Source organism: Rhinatrema bivittatum, chromosome 1, assembly GCF_901001135.1.
Source record: "Rhinatrema bivittatum chromosome 1, aRhiBiv1.1, whole genome shotgun sequence".
In the NCBI taxonomy this organism is placed as follows: domain Eukaryota; kingdom Metazoa; phylum Chordata; class Amphibia; order Gymnophiona; family Rhinatrematidae; genus Rhinatrema; species Rhinatrema bivittatum.
Window position 1 is genome coordinate 541,293,167 of NC_042615.1, and position 20,360 is coordinate 541,313,526.

General features: G+C 43.9%; 1 protein-coding gene across 1 annotated transcript in view; it reads left to right on the top strand.

The window, feature by feature from the left end:
• Nucleotides 1-20,360, top strand: part of SVEP1 (sushi, von Willebrand factor type A, EGF and pentraxin domain containing 1) — a 534,033-nt gene that overhangs the window by 264,602 nt on the left and 249,071 nt on the right. The window contains exons 17-20 of the mRNA XM_029614894.1: nt 700-861; nt 2,172-2,333; nt 7,859-8,020; nt 11,805-11,896. Of these exons, the coding sequence (XP_029470754.1) occupies nt 700-861; nt 2,172-2,333; nt 7,859-8,020; nt 11,805-11,896 (578 nt within the window). The remainder of the gene's footprint in view (nt 1-699; nt 862-2,171; nt 2,334-7,858; nt 8,021-11,804; nt 11,897-20,360) is intronic.

The window sequence follows — 20,360 nt, forward strand, 5'->3', positions numbered from 1 at the left end:
CAAAGACACCCATGGTCAACCAACAATCTCCTTGCAACAGACCTCCCAAACAGAATTAAACATGCACAGCTCCCAAAGACAACATAACAGCATGAACAGCTAACATCGACAACTAAGAACATAACTACTCCCACTGATTGTTAACTGCTACCTTATTGTTACCTTACTATGGTCCCTTACCATACTGTACTTTGACCTGACTGTTCCTTTTCCTGTCCCTACATGTACTTATACTTGACTATGATGTTGATCTTTGTATTTCCTTTCTATATCCCCCCTCCTTTCGAAATTTATATAAGAGCATATGCTTAGGGTAAGATGATACATTTTCATTAATTTGTTTATCCTGAAAACCAGATGTTCATGGCTCTTGAAGACCAGATTTTCAGACTCCTTGTCCTAGCTCTAGCTCTTCTGAATGGCAGCCATTAACAATCACAGTTTGTTTTCCCTTGAAGAAGGTGACACAGGAAGCAAGACTAGCTCATCTTGCTATCATGTCATGTCAGGTCACCAGGAATATAAAAACAGATCTTTTCTAAATCAAGCTGTCATAGGAAAACTGATTTCATTAAACACACCCCTGGCAATTGTGGGAATGCTACAGCCACTTGAAATGTATTTTTTGCCTTAACAATCTTTAAAAAAATGTCTGATGTCCTTCTTTCATCATTATCCTCACCTTTTGTGCTATTGCAGTGAACTGTCCCCCGGGCACCTATTATTCCTTGGAACACATCACCTGTGAAAGCTGCTGGATTGGATCATATCAGGACGAGGAAGGGCAAGTGGAGTGCAAAAGCTGCCCTGCTGGTGCCTATACCGAGTACCTGCATTCCAAAAGCATCTCTGAATGTAAAGGTGGGAGCTCCAGGGGGCATAGAACCTCCATGCCTGAGAGAGAGCAAGAACTGTCGATCATGAACATACACACCAATTCACAAAAACAAGACATTGTTAATATACAGCATTGCTTACTGTACAAAATAAGAACTAAAAGAATCACTATACATAGGGGCAATAATCAAAGCATTTTATACAGGTAAAGGTGTGCCACTGAATATACCCACTATGTTAAAAGCTGAATAAGTTTATCCAGCTAACTTTAGGATTACTGTTCAGCTGTTCTAAAGTTATCCAGCTGTGTTAGCCAGATTACACTGAAAACTGGTGTTTATCCAGCTAACTTAGGGCTGGATTCATCATTCTTCGCAGAATGATGAATCCAGCGAAAAAGGGGGGGGGGGTACACGAAGGTGGGACGGACCTGCGAAAGGCAGCAGCCGTTCGCACCCCAGCAGTGCGATTTTGTGGGCTGTGGTGCGGCCAGCTGCAGCCTTTCACACAAATAGCTCCACTGTAAAAGGTGGTGCTATTCACCGCGCTACTGCCGGCAATAATGTCCCTCACATTATTGCTGGCAGTGGAGCAGCGGCCGACTCCTCCCCATCCCCGCCCCGACTCCTCTCTTCCAGCTATTTAACATCCCATCGCACGCGAAAAGCCCCTATTCGTATGTGATAGGGGTTTATCGCGTGCGTTAGGGCTTTATCGTGTGGGATAAATGTTTAGAAAATAACCCCCTTAGCCAGATAAATGACTCTGAGATGGAATGCTCCTGTCCTGCTCCCAAGCTAGCTGAATAACATTTATCCAGGTAACCCATTATCCAGCTATCATGGGACTGGTCAGCACAGTGGATTCTCTAATCCCACCATTTGTCCAGCTAAGTCTGAACTTAGCTGGACAAATGGTGCTAAATATCGGCCTCTTAAGTTCCCCCTATGGCTGGTGTGTTCCCCTACTCCACTGATGGATTTCCACACCCCACCACAGCCTTACTGTTATTTCTTTCCAAGGCAATGTTTGGACAATAGCTCTAATACAAGAATTACATGTCTTGTTATTCTCATTTGGCTTTCACATTATTTAGTCTCATTCTTCTAAAAACTGTCCAAGTAAGTAATTCCTTCCATTTTATTTCCATGGCAAACATCCCTCTTAAATAAGAATGTAGTAAAAAAGCTTACTGTTCACCAGCGCTTTGACTTTTGAAGAAGGCTGTCCTCTCCTTGTCCATACCACTTCTCTGTTAATCATCTACCAACCAATGCATTTTTCCCACAGATGACTTACTGTGGATATTTTTTTCTTTCTGTTCTTCCTTTTAGCCCAGTGCAAGCCAGGAACTTACTCCTCTAATGGTCTAGAAACCTGTGAGTCATGTCCACTGACTACCTACCAGCCAGATTTTGGTTCCAAGAACTGTATCACCTGCCCAAAAAGCATGACGACTGTGAGAAGAGGAGCTGTGAGCATCTCTGAATGTGGAGGTTTGTGGAGACTGAAAAGAGGGAAACATTGTGGCATAGTAAATAATGGCAGATAAAGTCCATCCAGTCTGCCCAGTGCTGTTTGTCTGTAACTGCTGCTCCGTGCAGGTTACCCTCAAGTATTCCCGGATGCACAAAGCAGTCATACCACTGCTGTTATGGCTTAAATTGCTGCTCCATTATTTTATTTATTTATTTATTTATTTATTTATTTAGTCAAATTTATATACCGGGATTCAAATTCATATCAAGTCGGTTTACAATGACAAATCAAAAGGCAATAAATAAAAAACAATTTCATTCAGTGGCATCAAAAAAATTCCTAAAAGCACTTATTATCCTGAGGTGGTAATCATAATTACCACTATCTTCATAACAAAATTAAAATGTCATAAATTAAATTATTTAAACATAATTATACATAATAAGTATCATAATAAACATTACTAACAATAACTGTCATAAAAAAACACTCCTAATAAAACAAATAAAAATTAAAAAAAACATAAAAAACTAAAATATAAATAATCAGCTAAGTAAATGAAGCAACAAATTCCAAAGAGTATCAGTCAGCTTGATTAAAAGCCTGTTCAAAGAGCCAGGTTTTTATCAATTTTTTAAAACTATTAATATTTTCCTTAGTCCGAATGGAGACTGGCAATGAGTTCCACATCTTCGGTCCAGGTAGCAACAACGCTCTTTCACTAACTGAAGCGAGATGGGTTAATTTAGGAGATGGTATTGTCAAAAGAGCCTGCCCCAAGGATCTAAGATTACGAGGTGGGACATGAAGATGAAGCGAAGCATTAAGCCATTCAGTATTATGACCATAAACCGCTTTATGAATTAAAGTAAGACATTTATACTTAATTCGAAACTGAACAGGCAACCAATGTAAATTCATCAAAACAGGAGAAACATGATCGAATTTCTTAATATTAGATAAAAGCTGTGCTGCGGCATTTTGCACCAGCTGCAGAGGTCGAATTGTGGAAATTGGAGCACCCAGTAGTAAGGCGTTGCAATAATCCAACTTTGGCAGAATCAAAGCCTGCAATACCGTCTGAAAATCATTTGCGTGGAGAAGCGGTTTCATTTTTTTCAGTATTTGCAATTTGTAAAAGCTATCTCTTGTGATAGCTTTAACTGAAGCTTTCATACTTAATTCAGTGGGTAAGAAGCTGTTTGATCGAATTATATTACATATCCCATAGTTTCAATGTATCATGAAGGGAACCCTTAATGGGAAGAAGAATTTGGACGTCATCAGCAAACAAAAAATGTACTAAGCCCAACCCTGCAAGAAACCTACAAAGGGGAGCCATGTAGATATTAAATAGGGTTGGGGACAATGAAGAGCCCTGAGGAACCCCTGTATTTAGATCTATTCTATCTGATTCTACTGTTCCCAATTTGACCATAAAAGATCTGTTCGTAAGAAAAGATCTAAACCAGGCTAACGTCGTGTCTATCAGGCCATTTTCTTGGAGTCTTACTAGAAGAGCTTCATGATTAACGGTATCAAATGCCGCTGAAATATCTAAGAGTATTAATAGATAGGATATGTTCTGATCAAACCCTCTTTGGATGGTATCAGTTAATGAAATTAGAAGAGTTTCTGTATTGTGGTTCTTCCGAAAACCATATTGAGAAGGAAATAGCAAATGATTATCTTCTAAGTACTCCATCAGTTGCATATTCACCACCTTCTCAAGTAGTTTGGCCAAAAAGGGGAGTATAGAAATAGGGCGATAATTTGCTAAAATATCAGGCTCTAACTGAGCTTTTTTCAAAATAGGTTTCACTGAAGCGCATTTCAGTGATTCTGGAAATAGTCCCTCTTCAAGTGAAATATTTATAATCATAGCCACTGTTTTGGCTATAATGTCTTGAGCTGTTTTAAGATATTTTATGGGCATCTCATCTAAAGGATGATTGGCAGGCTTCATCTTTTTGATGAGATTAATGACTTCAATAGATGAAACAGAATCAAACGTTGACCACTTTACCGAAGGATTAGTAGTAAGGATAATATTCTGAGATGACTGGGAATTAAGATCCTTTAACACATTTTGGATTTTGTTTTTAAAGAAAGATGCAAATTCATTGCTTTTTATTTTCAGGTTACTCCAAGAACAAGAAGAGCTTCTCATCTTAGTAAGCTCGGCTACATATGAAAATAATATCCTGGGATTGAATTGAAATTTATGGATTTGGTCAGAATAGTAATCTCTCTTTGCTAAATTAATGGCTTCTCTATATTGAAGGAGGACAGACCTATAGCTAGCTAAACAAGAATCATTTTGAAGTTTACGGCACACTCTTTCTAATTTCCTAAGTCCCCGTTTGAGTGTTTTGAGATGTGCAGAGAACCAAGGAGGTTTAGATTTAGCCCCTAAAGGAATCAGTTTCTTAATCGTAGGGCATAATTTATTTGCTAGGTCAGCCATGGCCTGATTCCATGATGTAACTGCCTCTACAGTGCTTGAGGAATCCACTTTTTCTAAGGCTTCAGGAAGATTACTTGTTAGTTCCTCTAATGAACAAGATTTTTTAAATTCAATTTCCATTTTATCACTGGAGCTGATTTTCAATTGAGGATTTTTTAACAAAATTACAGCAATAATCAAATAATGGTCAGACCAAGGGACCGGTAAACTATTAGGAATAGTAGTAGTTTCAAAAGCCTCATTCACAAACAACAAGTCCAAAGTATGGCCTGCTTTATGGGTAGGAGTATTAATAAGCTGAGAGAAACCCAAGGCTTTTAAAGTATTAATAAATGTCTCACAGCTAGGCGAACGTGGCCAAATATCTACAATTAAATTAAAATCACCCATAATTAGTGCAGGAATAATTGGATCCATCATAGATGAAAAAAATTCAATAAGTGGAGAACAGTTATGGTCAAGAAGTCCTGGAGGCATGTATACTAAACAAATCTGTAAAAGACAAGATTTGTAAAAGGCCACCTCATAACATGGTGCAAGAACTACTTTTTGTTGTATCATGTGGTAACTTTTGTTGACCAGGAGTAAAAGACCCCCTCCCATGTTGGTTACCCTCTGCTTCGTTACCATGTCTCCAGGGATCCTCTGTCTTTATACCATTGTGTTTTGAATTCCATTACTGTTTTTGTCTCCACCATCAACACCAGAAGGACATTCCTGGCATCCTCTACCCTCTTCATGAAAAAATACTTCATGATAATGTTTCTGCCTCTATCCTCTTGGAGCTTCACATCGTGACCCCTTGTTTTTAAAATTTACTTTCCATTGAAAAAGGTTTGCTTCTTGTGCATTAATACCTTTCAGGTGTTTAAATGTCTGTATGGTATCGCTCCCATCTCTCCATTCTTCTAGGGTATATATATTGAGGTCCATCAGTCTCATCTCACATGGCTTATGGTGCAGACCCCACACCATTTTGAGAGAGAGAGAGAGAGAGAGAGAGAGAAAGAGTCAACTAGTTACTTGAGGTAAGGTTTGGTGGTGGTGGTCTAGGGATTTGGGGGGCAGTTTTACATTCACAGTCAGATGTACGAACAGCACAGTACACATCAGTGAAGATTTGATGTGATTTGGAGTGAGGAAAGGTACACAAACATGAGATTTGTAGATTGTACTCTCAACCTAGTTTGATGCATTCTCTACCTAGCTGCTATCAAGCTAGAGTGAGAGTACAATGTACTAATCTCATTTTTGTGTACCTTTCCTCACTTCAAATCACATCAAATCTTCACTGATGTGTACTGTGCTGTTTGTACATCTCACTCTGCATGTAAAACTACCCTAAAAAACCCTAGACCACCACCACCAAAACCTTACCTCGAGTTATTGGTTGACCCTCCTACAGTGGTATAAATAATTGACTAGTAGGTGTGCTACTATAGAGGTTCTCTCTCTCTCTCTCTCTCTCTCTCTCTCTCTCTCTCTCTCTCTCTCTCTCTCTCTCTCTCTCTCTCTCTCTCTCTCTCTCTCTCTCTCTCTCAAAAGAATAAAGTGTAGTTAAATCATGCAATAATGTGTATTATGCTTTCTCACAGGACAAGCAGGATGGTAGTCCTCACATATGGGTGACATCACAGGATGGAGCCCAATCATGGAACACTTTTGTCAAAGTTTCTAGAACTTTGACTGGCACCTACTGGGCGTGCCCAGTGCCGAAAAATAAAATAAGAAAACAAACCCAACACCGCAGGGTGGCGGGCGGGTTTCGTGAGGACTAACATCCTGCTGTCCTGTGAGAACACCTGTTACAGGTAAGCAACATTTGCTTTCTCACAAGACAAGCAGGATGGTAGTCCTCACATATGGGTGAGTACAGAGCTGAGGATGTCCGCGAAATACACCAAATGTACCCAAGATGTGCAATAGGCACAAGGACTGGGGTGGAATTTGGTAGAGGGCATCCTGAACCCTAACAGGCAGACGGAAAGGTGTTGGTACATCAAGTTGCAAAAAGGTTGCGCAAGACAGACTGGCCGAAGATGGAATCATCTTCCGGCCTTGTCTAAGCAATAATGGGCTGTACAGGTATGGAGAGAACTCCAGGTAGCAGCCCTGCAAATGTCAGGAAGCAGCACTGAGCGTAGGTGCGCTACTGAAGTCGCCATGGCCCTCACAGAGTGTGCTTTAACACGGTCTTGAAGTGGAATGCCTGCTTGCTGATAGCAAAAGGATATGCAGTCCGCTAGCCAGGAGGAGAGAATAGCACACCTACCTGCACCTTCCCCTCCCTTCCCCTACCTAACCCACCCCCCTCCCTATCTAGACCCCCCTCCCCCCCACCTTTATCCAAAAAGTTACTACTGCCTCCGGGCAGTAGTAACTTACGCATGCCGGTGCGGCAGGCCCCGAAACAGGCCGCTGTGTCGGGGCACTCGGCCACGCCCCCAGACCGCCCACATGCCCCCGAACACGCCCCAATCCGACACCACGCCCCTGACCGCCCCTTTTTGCAAGCCTGGGACTTACGCGCGTCCCAGGGCTTGCGCGTGCCACCGAGCCTATGCAAAATAGGCTCGGTGGCATGCGCAGGGGAGTTTTAAAAGAGTTACGCGTCACCCTTTTAAAATCCGGCCCTAAGTGTGTTTAATGCAAAAATCTGTGCTAATGCCGGATTTAATACAAACTGTTAACTGTACCACTAGAGTTGTAGTAAAAATTATTGCGTTAAAATCATGTAGAAACTCACCTTTCTAATGTGCTTTATTGCAACCATTTAGCACATCAAGCCTTTTGCTGCTTAAGACCCCTTATCCAGGGATATTTGTATGGATCTTTCTAAATTATTTGCAAAGGTTGGACCTGTTATTGTATTTGAATGGTTTCCAAGAGGAATGCATGTTTTCTGATGTCCCATATTTTGTTATTTATTTATTTGAAAATGCAGAGCCTGCACTAACCATGGATGCTCTGTTGTAGAGGTTTCACACCATTAGCAGTTCCACTGCTAGAAGAAAGTGACTTGCTTATGTTCAAAGCCATGCCACCTGTTGTAAGAGGTCTGTTTTGTACTTACAGTGGCCTGCCCAGCTGGGGAGTTCTCCCGCTCTGGTTTAGTGCCTTGTTACCCATGTCCAAGAGACTACTACCAACCGGACCCCGGGAAGTCCTACTGCTTGTCGTGTCCATTTTATGGCACCACTACCATCACTGGCGCCAGGTCCATTGCAGACTGTTCAAGTAAGATTGCCCATTTGTATTGCCTTATGAAGAACGTCTTGGTTTGGTATATTAGTGCATACAGCCAACGAACAAAGGCTCTTCGAAAAACCTAGAAAAAAATGACATGGCTTTATGATTGTGATTGGCAGAAGTAGACATGTTTCTGTAGAGTCTTTGGTATCACGTTCAGTCATTTATTCTGAGAATATAATCTTGGCACAAGAAGGAACAAACATCAATTGCTTAAGCCTGATGAGCTTTTTAATTATGCTGATAGTACAGTAGTTCTGGCATCTAAGAAAGAAGACCTACAAGAGATGATAAATTGATTATGTATAACTTGTAATGTGTATGAAATGGGCTTGAACTTGAACATTACTGTAATAAGCAAAAAGAATACCAATATTTATTTTATATTTTAATTTAACTTAATTACACGCTCTTTCAGTAGAGCCCACAGTGTGCTATAATTTTACAAATTGTGCACAACCTAAAGTATACATAGCTACAATAATTAAAATAAACAGTATTACATATTTAATTGTAAATTTTTCATTTTAAAATCCATTACCCTTCTTAGTACTACTGTACATTTAAAATAACCACTGTTTTTACTATCAGACAATATAACATTCACATCCCCCCAAAAAAGTTTCCTTATATTCTTTCAACCCTTAAACCACTAAAACTCCCTACTGAGTTCATAAAGAGAGTTCCAATAAAAAAGGTTAACTAAATACCTGTGCAAAAATGTCAAGCCTTACTTTTCTTGCAAAAAGATAAATATTTTAATTCTTGGTGTAATTCAGTAGGAGCTGAGTTCCAGTGAGACAGTATATAATATTGAAAAGCCCTTAGCTAGTAGAAGCTGCATTATTTTCATCTCCATCAAACAAGATACATTTAGCAATGCTTGCTGTGACAAACAAAGAGCTTATGGGGGGATTATAACATGTCACCAGATTTGCTAAATATTTAGGGTTACCAAGATGCAGCACCTTGAAGACAAGCCATAGGAGCTTAAAAACCCTACTTTCGATTGGTAGCCAATCACATTTCCTAAACAGTGGGGTAACATGATCGTTGCTTTTCCTTCCTAACAACAACCTTGCTGCTGTGGTCTGTATCAACTGCAACTGCTTAATACTCTTTCAGTAACCCCTGGTATAAACCATTACGGTAATCAATTCTGTCTGAGTGGATTTTATTTTTGCTCGAGAAATGGGCTAATCTGCCTGACCATATGCAAGTTAGCAGAAAAACCCCATGTAAATATAACATTTATAATATAAATATTTGTTGAAGGAATGAAAGTAGAACACATTCAAGAATATAATGGCTAGGCAGTTGGATCATCGAAGATGGAAATGATCTAGAATAAGTACAAAGAAGAACTGAAAATGTGAAAAATTACTGCTAGAACTATGAGGAGTTTCTTAGGAAGAGCTTAGAAAAGAACACGGAGAGGTCAGTATTGAAAAGCTTAATGCAAGCACAAAAAAAAATTAAATATTCCTCCTCCCCCTGCTAACCGGATAAATTATGTGCGCACAAACTTTACCTTCATGCAAAAGGGGCATGGAGGCTTTCTCGGGACAGGGCTAAACTTTAGCCAGTGAGCGCACATATCATGTGCCCTCCAGCACATGCCTGGTCTGAAAAATGAATTCTAAATTTATCCAGGTAAAGTTACCTATGGAATTGTATCCATGAATATTCAGTAGTAGTCATTCCCTGGTTAGTTCCACTGCATATCTGGGAAAAGGTTTTAGCTTTTGCTAAATGAGGACTGGCCAGGAAACCTCAGACATTAAAGAGGCAGTTGCTCAGGGCGGTCATCCAGGCTGCAGTGATTTTGCATTTCGATTACCGCAGCTAACATTATGTAGGCCCTCCCACGGAAGCTAACTTTTAAGCTGCTGAAGGTTCAAAACGTAACCGCAAGAGCCTCACCCTAGAGGGACCTCCGCTGTTTCCTTAAGTTTATTACTCCGGCTCCCAATAGATTGGGGAGCCCAATTCAAATGTCTCTGCCTGGTGTTTCAAGCATCGAGGAAGGACGGCCCCTAATATCATAAACTACAGCTTGAAGGGCATGTGCCGGCTCCTGGCCTGTGCTCTCATCAAGCACCTTTGCTTTGTTTGCAAGCATTCAAAGAGGCGGGCAGGTTGCATTTAGGAGACAAAATGTTTTTCAGTGACAGCCCCAAAATTCTTGAATCGCATCCCTGATGGCCTTAGATAAGAACTCTCTCTAGGGACTTTTAGACAACAATGAAAAATGTTCCTTTTCCCTAAGATGTAAAGGTGAGATGCTGAAAAGGCTAATTTTATGTCTGGCTGGAAGTTGGCTGTTTTGCTACCTCTTGAGATGAGAGGTTTCATTGGTAAAAAGACAATCATTTCTTTTCAATAGCTTGAAATATAATTATGTTAAAACTGGGCATGGTTTTCTAGTCTTCGTATTTAATGTTCTTCTCGGAATTGATTTTAATTTTCTATTTTTATGTGTTGATTATTTTATATACATTATCATAATGCTGTGCACCGCTATGGGCAACCTTTTGAAGGATGAGGAGGTGGTAAATGTGTTTTAAATAAAGAGCATTAAATTTTACCCAGATAAATTTGCCACTTGCCAACTCTCTGAATACTGATGCCTGAATGAATAAATCCTTTCACTGTTAAGACCAGAGAGAAAGATATGATCTCACATGAAAGTGTGCATGAGATGATGGGAGATAACTAGAACCAGATTTAGGGATAGGCAGCATAGGCAACTGCCTTTGGTGTCACATTTTTGATAGGCTCTCGAGCATTGCTGCTGCCTGCCTCTGAGCTGCTTGTTACCTGGTGGTGACGTCCCGACCTGGCAGCAGCAGCAAATTCAAAATGGAAAGTCACTGTGGGGCCTCCGAGCTGCCCAGCGCACAAGCAAGGCCCTGTAGTGGCCCCACCCCTAGGATGAGCTTCCATAGTAACAGGAAGCCCGTATGGGAGGAGGAGGTGGGCGTCCACCTCAAGTCCTGTGAGTGCATGATAGGCAGCTGGGAGGGCCTGCACTGAATTGAATTTTTTAAAATTGTTGTTGTGGCTGCTGCTGCTGCCCCCAGGCCAGGACACTTCCGCTCTAGGTACGAAGCAGCTTGGCGGTGATGGGGGATGACTGAAGAGGGGAGCATCTAGATGGGGCAATCTGAGGTCCCTCACACCCTTCCCCTCTATTTCTGATGACTTTAAGATGAGATAGGAGTAGACCCTCTCACTCTACCCTGCATCCTATGAATGCTTTGGAGGGGAAATGCCTGCTCCCACCTCTGTCGCCTATGGGTGCCCAAAATTTTAATTCAGCCCTGGGCAGAATCCTGGTAGAAGATCTGATCAAAAGGAAAATGAGATTTGCTGTTCATGTACTTAGAGGGTCTGGTGGCAACTTGGCTAATTTAGCACAGGAGGACTGTAATAGGGGAAATCAGAACTGCAGATCCCTGCAGCCAATGGCGTAAAACCAGGGCCAGATCATTCTTTCCTGTTGGTAGCCCTAAATACCGTTAAAAAGAAAAGTAACATTTTTTTTTTTTTGCCAAAGATTTGTTTTTCTCTCGCATTACAGCTCTGTTGGAAAGCACCCAGGGAGTCTCTGCTCCAGCTGAATGGTCGACCCTTCATTTCTCTTGTACTGTGCAATCATCTCGGTATCCATTCCTGTGCATCCAGGGAGAGCATTGTTTGAAGGAAATGTCACTTGTTGTCAGGACATAATAGTTTAATGTGTTTTTCCCCCCTCCTTAATTGTTTCAAGGTTTTGGCTCTAGTTTCTCAGCAGCGGAGGAAAGTGTAAGGATTCCGGTTGCCCCTGAAAATATCCGACAGCAGTACGAAGTCAGCAGTCAGGCAAGGACAAGATGGCTTTTTCATTAATGTTGGCTCTGATCAGCTAGAAGAAACGCTGGATGTGGTAATGATTGCATCGTGTCAATGCTAAGTGCCCATTGCAGGAACGTCAGCATATTGCAGTAGTTTGGCCTTTCTTAAAGCCAGAGCAAAGAGCGTCTGCTGGGTCTTCTTCATTTGATTAAAGTTATACCTGCAGAGCCAGAGAAAGGGGGAACAAGGGCTGCCAGTAAATCAAGGCTTTTCTTGGGAATGAAATACAGTTCTGAAACATTCAGTCCGCATTGTCCACTAGCTTCATAAGCAAAGCAAAATCTGAATGGGAATTTTACAATTTGAGGGGGCATCCTGCATAAATTTAAAGGCAATTACCCTACAGACTCTACACCAGTTTTCAAAGGGAAAGTATGCATGTACTTTCGCTTTGGAAATTATCCCATACATTTACACCTGCAGATTTCTGGGCACACTTTCAAGAAAAATGGAAAATGCAAAAGTAGTAGCATAAATTCAAATCCCTCCCAACCCCCACCGCCCGGGAAGGCCTTTGCCTGTAGGCCTTACCTGTGTGCTCTTATCCGTAAAGTGACAGGCAATTATGTAAAGGCCATTTCTGCAGATAAAGCACTGTTATGCCTGTGGAAATAGCTTTTGAAAATTGCCCTCTAAACGTGCATTGATATTACTGTTACAATATAAGATTTAGAGCATTTAATGCATTTCACAGTATCTACAGTTTTTAGCAGACTGAGACGCATTGAGGTTCTGACATGAAAAAAGGCTTCAGTGACTACGACCCAGTCAAAAGCTGTTTTTCGCCGTGCATCTCATAAACTCCACAGCCACTTCTCTACCCCTTCTTCCTCTCTCTGCAGCCGCATCCTGTCTCCCTCAGTGCAGCCACCTCTCTACCATTCATCCACAGCTGCCTCCTCTCTCCCTTTCTTCTCATCTGCCTCTCTTCTTCCCTGTCTTAGCAGTAACCTCTCGCTCCCTTTCACTCTCTCTCTCTTTCTCTATAGTCACCTCTCTACCCTTTTCTTCAGTCAGCGCCTATCTTCTTTCCTCTTCCTCACTCCTCAGCTGCCTTCCTCCCTCTCTTTTACAGCTGCCTCTCTTCCTCCCTCTTTCTCTCCCATTCTCTCCACAGCTATCTCTCTCTCCTCCCCTCTCTCTTTCTCTCAGCACTCCCCTCTCTTTCCAACCCATGATCATCCCACTTCATATTCACTTCTCTGCCATCTTCGTCAGCTGGAGGGATGGCCTCTCAGTCTCGTCAGGTCTTTCTTGCTGTTTTGGACAGCTGACAGGATGAGATGCCACCATCAGACCATAGTGTGCAGCTGTATACCCTACATCTCCAAAAGGACATTGTTGAGGTAGAGGCAGTTCAAAGAAGGGCAACAAAATGTTGCATTTGTACTACAGACCATATAGAGAGAGCCTTCAGAAAGCTAAAGATGTACTATCTAGAACAGTGGTTCTCAACCCTGTCCTGGAGACCCCCCCAGCCAGTCGGGTTTTCAGGATATCCACAATGAATATGCATGAGAAAAAATTTGCAAACACTGCCTCCATAACATGCAAATTTTCTCTCATGCATATTCATTGTGGATATCCTGAAAACCCAACTGGCTGGGGGGGTCCCCAGGACAGGGTTGAGAACCACTGATCTAGAAGAAAGAGAAAGGGCAGACTGCTGGTCCTTATTTGCCAACATCTTCTGTTACACTTTTGTTAATCAAACTAAGGGGCGGATTTTCAGAGCCCTGCTCGCCTAAATCCGCCCAAAACCGGGCGGATTTAGGCGAGCAGGGCCCTGCGCGCCGGTGAGCCTATTTTACATAGGCTCACCTGCGCGCGCAGAGCCCCGGGACTCGCGTAAGTCCCGGGGTTCTCCGAGGGGGGCGTGTCGGGGGGCGGGCCCGGTTGTCGCGGCGTTTAGGGGGCGTGTCGGCAGCGTCTTGGGGGTGGGTACGGGGGCGTGGCTACGGCCCGGGGCGGTCCGGGGGCGTGGCCGCGCCCTCCGTACCCGCCCCCAGGTCGCGTCCCGGCGCGCAACAGGCCCGCTGGCGCGCAGGGATTTACTTCTCCCTCCGGGAGGCGTAAATCCCCGGAGAAAGGTAAGGGGGGGGGTGTAGACAGGGCCGGGCGGGTGGGTTAGGTAGAGGAAGGGAGGGGAAGGTGAGGGGAGGGCGTTAGAGGATTCCCTCCAAGGCCGCTCCGATTTCGGAGCGGCCTTGGAGGGAACGGGGGTAGGCTGTGCGGCTTGGCGCGCGCCGGCTATACAGAATTCATAGCCTTGCGCGCGCCGATCCAGGATTTTAGCGTACTTTTGTTGGCGCCTGGAGCGCCAACAAAAGTACGCCTAGGCGCGCTATTTGAAAATCTACCCCTAAGGAAGGGACCCTTGTGGTTTCAAACTCTGTTCCCTACACCATTGTTTTTTTATTTACTGACATTTGATCTGAGATATCACATCAGTTTACATTCAGGTACTGTAGGTATTTCCCTATCCCCAGAGGGCTTATAATCTAAGTTTTGTACCTGAGGCAATGGAGGATAAAGTAACTTGCTCAAGGTCACAAGGAGCAACAGCAGGACTTGAACACTGGTCTCCTGGTTCATAGCCCACTGCTCTAACCACTAGGCTGTTCCTCCTTTGCAAATGTATTGCAAAATACAAAGATTCCAGTTTTCTCAAGGCCCAATATAGCTACTAAAAGTTAGCACTGTTGATTGATATTAATGTTAATGTTAATCTAGTCTCCACATGGCACTTCCTGAAGACCTCTGCTATGTAAATCCCTGCCCTACAACAACTTGTAAAGCAGCAGAATGCATTCAGCCTGTTATATTGCTCGACTGGTGACATGCTCCTTCCCTTACCTCTATGCAGGTTGGTACTGATGCTCTGCCTTCTGCTTACAGATATAAAATGCCTGTAAAGTCCATTCTTTTCTCACATTTGACTTTTGACTGCTTCTTCATGCCATCCTCGTCTGCTGTTCAACAACGCCGACTTTTCCAAAATAATGCCACTTGGACAATCTACCATGTCTCTCATCATTGCCATAATCTTCTCTGCTGCGCTTTTCATTGCATTGATTCCCTGTCAAAATTCATGCCAACGTCAAATTGTTCACACTCTCATTTCACATGCATCCATGGATCTGCCCCACCTTACTTCCCAGTTGCATCTATCTCAAAACCCTTTCACTCTCTGTCTGCTCTCAGTCTGGTACACTTGCCTGCATTTCCTGCTTTAAAAAGCTTTTGCCTGATTTAATGTATTCTCTCTTTCCCTACTATCACTGGAACAGTGTAACTCCGAAAATCCATCAAACAGTCCCCTGGTAATCTTCTGGTTCAAACTGAAAACATATCTCTTCAAGCTGGTTTATACACAGACCTAATTTTTCAGTCCCTGTTGTCTTAAACCCATTGTTTATCCATCTTTGTATAGTTAATGATTATAAGTTTTTTTATTCTGAACAGGGTGCCACATAAATATATGACAGGGTATCAATCCATTCTGCTCCAGAAGGGGCTTCAAAACTGTCCTGGTCATACCGTAGCCAGCAGGATTTTCTGGCTAACCACAATGCCTATGCATGAGATAAATGTACATATATTGGAGATACCATACATGAAAATTCCTCTCATTGAGGATAACTATGGCATCACTAGGATGGGTTTGGGCATTGCCCATATTTGTTTTCATGTATTAATAAGCAGCCTTATATTACCACCTATTAATTTTGGAGTCCATATTGAATGGCAGTGCGGCTGTGCTAGTTAGCTGGTTTTACATAGCCAGCAAACTAGCGGTATATATTCAGCAGCGCAGCCGCACCACTAAATATACCCAGCTATATTAAAGTTAGCTGGTTATGGATAAGTGGCTCACTTTAGGATAGCCCTACAGCCTGACCAGAGTTAACTTATCTGGCTAACTCTGCTCCTCTCCTGAATGCCTCCTGCCTGCCCCCAGAATGCCCCCAACTTCTCCGGCTAAATTGTAACCAGGTAACTAGTTACCCTGCTAAATTTTAGCTGGACATGGGCTGAATATAGACAGGTAAGCCATTTACTCGGATAACTATTGCGTTGTCCGTCTAAATGGTGTTTCAATATGGACCTCGTTAAAATTGCTTTTTTTTAGCAGTCATGGCTATGTGAGCCTCACTGTCCATGGTAGTACAGCGATCTTACTGAGCAGTTCAAGTGACAAAGCCAGCTAAAAGTGCGTGCAGGTTTCTACGGGGCACGTGCTATTAGGCAGAGACTGAAGTTTCAAACCTGCAAACACTGGTTTCCAGCTAAATTCTGTCTGTACTTAAAGCAAGTGTAAAAGCGAGCAGTTGCTTTGTACCCAGGATACCCTTTGACATTTGGTGCAAAGTCAAAGCGTGAAAAGTACTCACTGAATTAACACCAAGGCAGGCGTATTAAAATCCTCCCTTTCCATATATATATGAACCACAAGACTGATTGCTGAGCACTTTATATAAATCACCAAAATCTGTAGTTGCAGTTACAGCCCCATTATGTATTTTGTTGGTAATCCCTTATTTCGTAGTGTATAGCCAGATGAACTCAGGACCATTGGGTTTCGCTTCACTGTCAGCAGATGAAGATGGAGTCAGGTTGCAAAGCTGATGTTACCGTACATCAACCCTTGCAGTGACCTCAGCTCTCCAAAATTCTCCGTCTCCAGCAGATGGTAGTCGTACCTCCTCTCCCTAGGAGGATTGCTGTACTTTTTGGAAGAATAAATTCTACATTCTAAACTGAAGAAAATTGAGCCCCGCTCTCCTGCAGTGATATAAGGTCCCTCCCCCAGTTGAGAATTCCTGAGGTGATTTTGGAGATCCCTCAGAGGTGTGCCTTGGTCCGGTAGCCGGTTCCCGGCATGTACTTTGCTGCTTAGGTGGCTGAAAGGCAGCGGGTGCAGGAAGTTGAGCATGGCGGTGATGGCCAAAGCGCTTTCCCCCCACACCCCGCAGCTGGAGACCGTCTCTGTACCCAGAGCCCAGGTAAGTAAAAAAAAAAAAAAAAGAGGAAGATTTACTTCCTGGTTCAGACACAATTAGAGGGAGTTTCGGTAGGTCTTCCCTCGGTCTCTGTGCTCAGTGCACCTTACTGACATTATTCCTGCTTCTGTTGTGGGTAGGGGGAATTGGGCTTCCGAGCAGGTTGAGCAGCCCCCTGGTGGGCTAGGCCCCATTGTTCGCTTGATTGGCACACCACGTGTAGGCCACGGCGGCATCATTTTCTGTGCGTTTGTGTGTGCACCATATTGCCCTCCATAGGACATCAGTATATGCAGTGCATTGGTTCTTCATATGCGCTGTGCGTGTAACATCGGGCACGTACCTACGTGCACATCTTTTAAAGCACGCGATACTGGAAGAGCTGTGCCATAGGCTGTGTGCACGCCTTGCTGTGCCTCACTCGGACTCTCAAATTTGTACACATAAATTTTTAAGTGTGAACCGACAGAGCACACAACTATTGCTGCCAATGGCACCACCAACCAAGAAACCTAAGCGCCTTACTCTCTGCAATGGTTGCCATACTAGTGGCTCACTGTCGGACCTGGACTCCAACTTGTGTCGGCTCTGTGAGGGAACCCAGGGAGAATTGGTCTCCTTGGACTTTGCGAAGCCAGGTTCCTCGCATTTGGATGACGGGGTGGTCACTGCTTTCCCTGGAAGTACGCCAGCCCTCAGTATCCCCTTGACTGAGTCATCATGGGAGAGTGAAATTCAACTCTTCTCAACCCAGTGCCTCCTGGATTAGTCATGGCTGCCTTTTCCTGGGTGGAGATTTTCCAGGGGCTACAAGCCTTTGTAAAGGCGCAGTCTACTGCCTCACTTGCTCTGTCCGGACAGAACCTCAACCTCTCATTCCTACCAGCAGATCCCCTGGTATGCCTCGCCTTACCAAAGGTGTTCCTGGCAGGATCTGGATGGCACAGATGAAGAGGAGGATCCTGATTACTTTGAAGTTGGGGAAATCTCCCCTGGGCTGGAACTGTATCGGACCTTGTTGCGGTTCTTTCACAGAGGTGAAGTGTCAGCCTGGTTTCCCAGATCCTGAAGATGCTGGGAGTCTCTGGGGCGGATTCTATGATAGAACCAAAGAAGAATCCCATTTTGATTTCCCTGCTATTTTACAGTGATGGATACCATTCAGGAGTTGATTGATCTGGAATGGGATGCCCTAGAAGCAAGTTTTAAATGGGGCAGGACGTTGGAAGCTCTGTATCCTCTGGTCCCAGTGGTAAGAGAACATTTGATTTCCCTAAAGTGGATGCACTGGTCTGTGCCATCTCTAAGCGAACAACTTAGAGGGAGAAGCGGCCTTAAAAGATGCTTGTGATAGACGGATCAAGTCTATCCTTAAACAAGCCTTTGATGCTGTAGCAATGACCTTACAGATCACTTCTTGTTGAGCTCTGGTCTCTCGTTCATGTCTGCTTCTCTCTCAGGAGATTGATGACTCAAGGGTGAATTCCAGAGCGGTTATGGAACTCGCTGCTGCCTTTTTAGCAGACGCACGCTCTGATTTAGTCTGTACTTTGGCCAGAGGAGTGGCCTCAATGGTAGTGGCCAGATGACAGCTATGGCTGTGGAACTAGTCAGCTGACACAACCTCCAAAGCTAATCTTACAAAGATGCCCTTTAAAGTCTCACTCTTATTCGGGAGCAAGTTGGAAAAGCTGGCCAGTAAATGAGGTGAATCTCCAGTCCCCTGGTTACTGGAAGATGAGAGGAGGCAACTACAACACCCCTTGCCTATGAGGGGACGTTCCAGGGGTTCCCAGCATTTTCGCCCGTACAGAAATTTGACATTTCAGAAGTATCGACACCTTGAGAGGTCCCAGCCCTTTCATACCCGGCAGCCCAGGAGAGGGGCAGGTTTGGATTCGGGCTCATCCCGAACCCCCAATGAGATTTTACCAACTCACCTTTGGAACAAGGAGTTCAGGGGCAGTCTGTCTCTCTTTTACAACAGTGGGCGAGATTACTTTGGACAAATGGATTCTGGAAGTCATATGAGAAGGATATGCACTGGAATTCCACAGCACTCCTCAGGACGTATTCGTAGTGTTTCCCTGCCACTCCCAGCACAAGAAGCAGGCAGTGGAAATTAAACTTCTAAGACTCCTCAGGATGAGGGCTGTAATCCCAGTACCTATGCCCCAGGAAAATATGGAGCATTTTTCCATCTATTTCTTTGTACTCAAGAGCATCAACCATCACCTGCGAGTGAGTAATTTTCACATGGAAACTTTACACTCCATGATAATGGCTGTACAACCGGGAGAATTCCTAACCTCCCTGGACATACCCAAGGCCTATCTACATATCCCAATCCGATAGGATCACTGTTTCCTATACTTTGTGGTGCTGGGTCATCATCTGTTTTGGGTGCTGCCCTTCAGCTTAGCTACCACCCCCAGAACCTTTTCTAAGATTATGGTGATCATGGCGGCAGCATTCAGAAAAGATGGGATCCTGGTGCATCCATACTTGGACAATTGGCTGATCTGGGCCAAGCTCGTGGAAGAGAGCCTCCTGGTGTCAACAAGGTGATCTCCTTGTTATAGGAACTCGGTTGGTTAATAAACCTTTCCAAGAGCAGCCTCAAATCTTCCCAGTCCTTGGAGTATGTGGGAGTTTGGTTTGACGAGGCAAGGTCTTTCTTCCGCCCACACGATACAGAAGTTGACATAACAGGTGCATCGGTTGGTGAACACAATACGCCCAACGGTATGGCACTGTCTCCAAATTATCAGTTTGATGGCGGCAATCCTGGAAATAGAGCCATAGGCAAGGGCACACATGCATCTTCTTCAGCGCTCATTGCTATCACGTTGGAACCCATAGTCTCAAGACTATTTGGCTTGTCTCCACTTACCGAGGGGAGTCTGCCACCACCTCCAGTGGTGGCTATAGGAAGCTCATCTGAGCAGGGGTGTATCCCTGTCCTCCCCACACTGGCTGGTTCTCACGACAGATGCAAGTCCTCAAGGTTGGGGAGCCCACGGTCAGGAAATGACAGCACAAGGACGTTGGACAGAAGAAGATGCCCTCTGGAACATCAATCGCCTGGAAGCCCAGGCAGTCAGATTGGCATGTTTACAGTTCAGCCACAGACTACAGGGCCAGGCGTCCACGTGATGTGGGCAACGTAACCACAATGGCCTACATCAATTACCAGAGAGGAACCAAGAGCCAGCAACTATCACAGGAGATAGACCTCCTTATGGAGTGGGTGGAACTACATCTACAGATGATCTCAGCTTCCCATATCGCAGGAAAAGACAATGTCAGAACAGACTTTCTAAGCAGGGAGAGTCTGGATCCAGGAGAGTGGAAATTGTTGGCCAAAGTATTTCAACGAATAGTAGACAACAACCAACAAGGACTGAACTACACAGTCTGGGTAAACG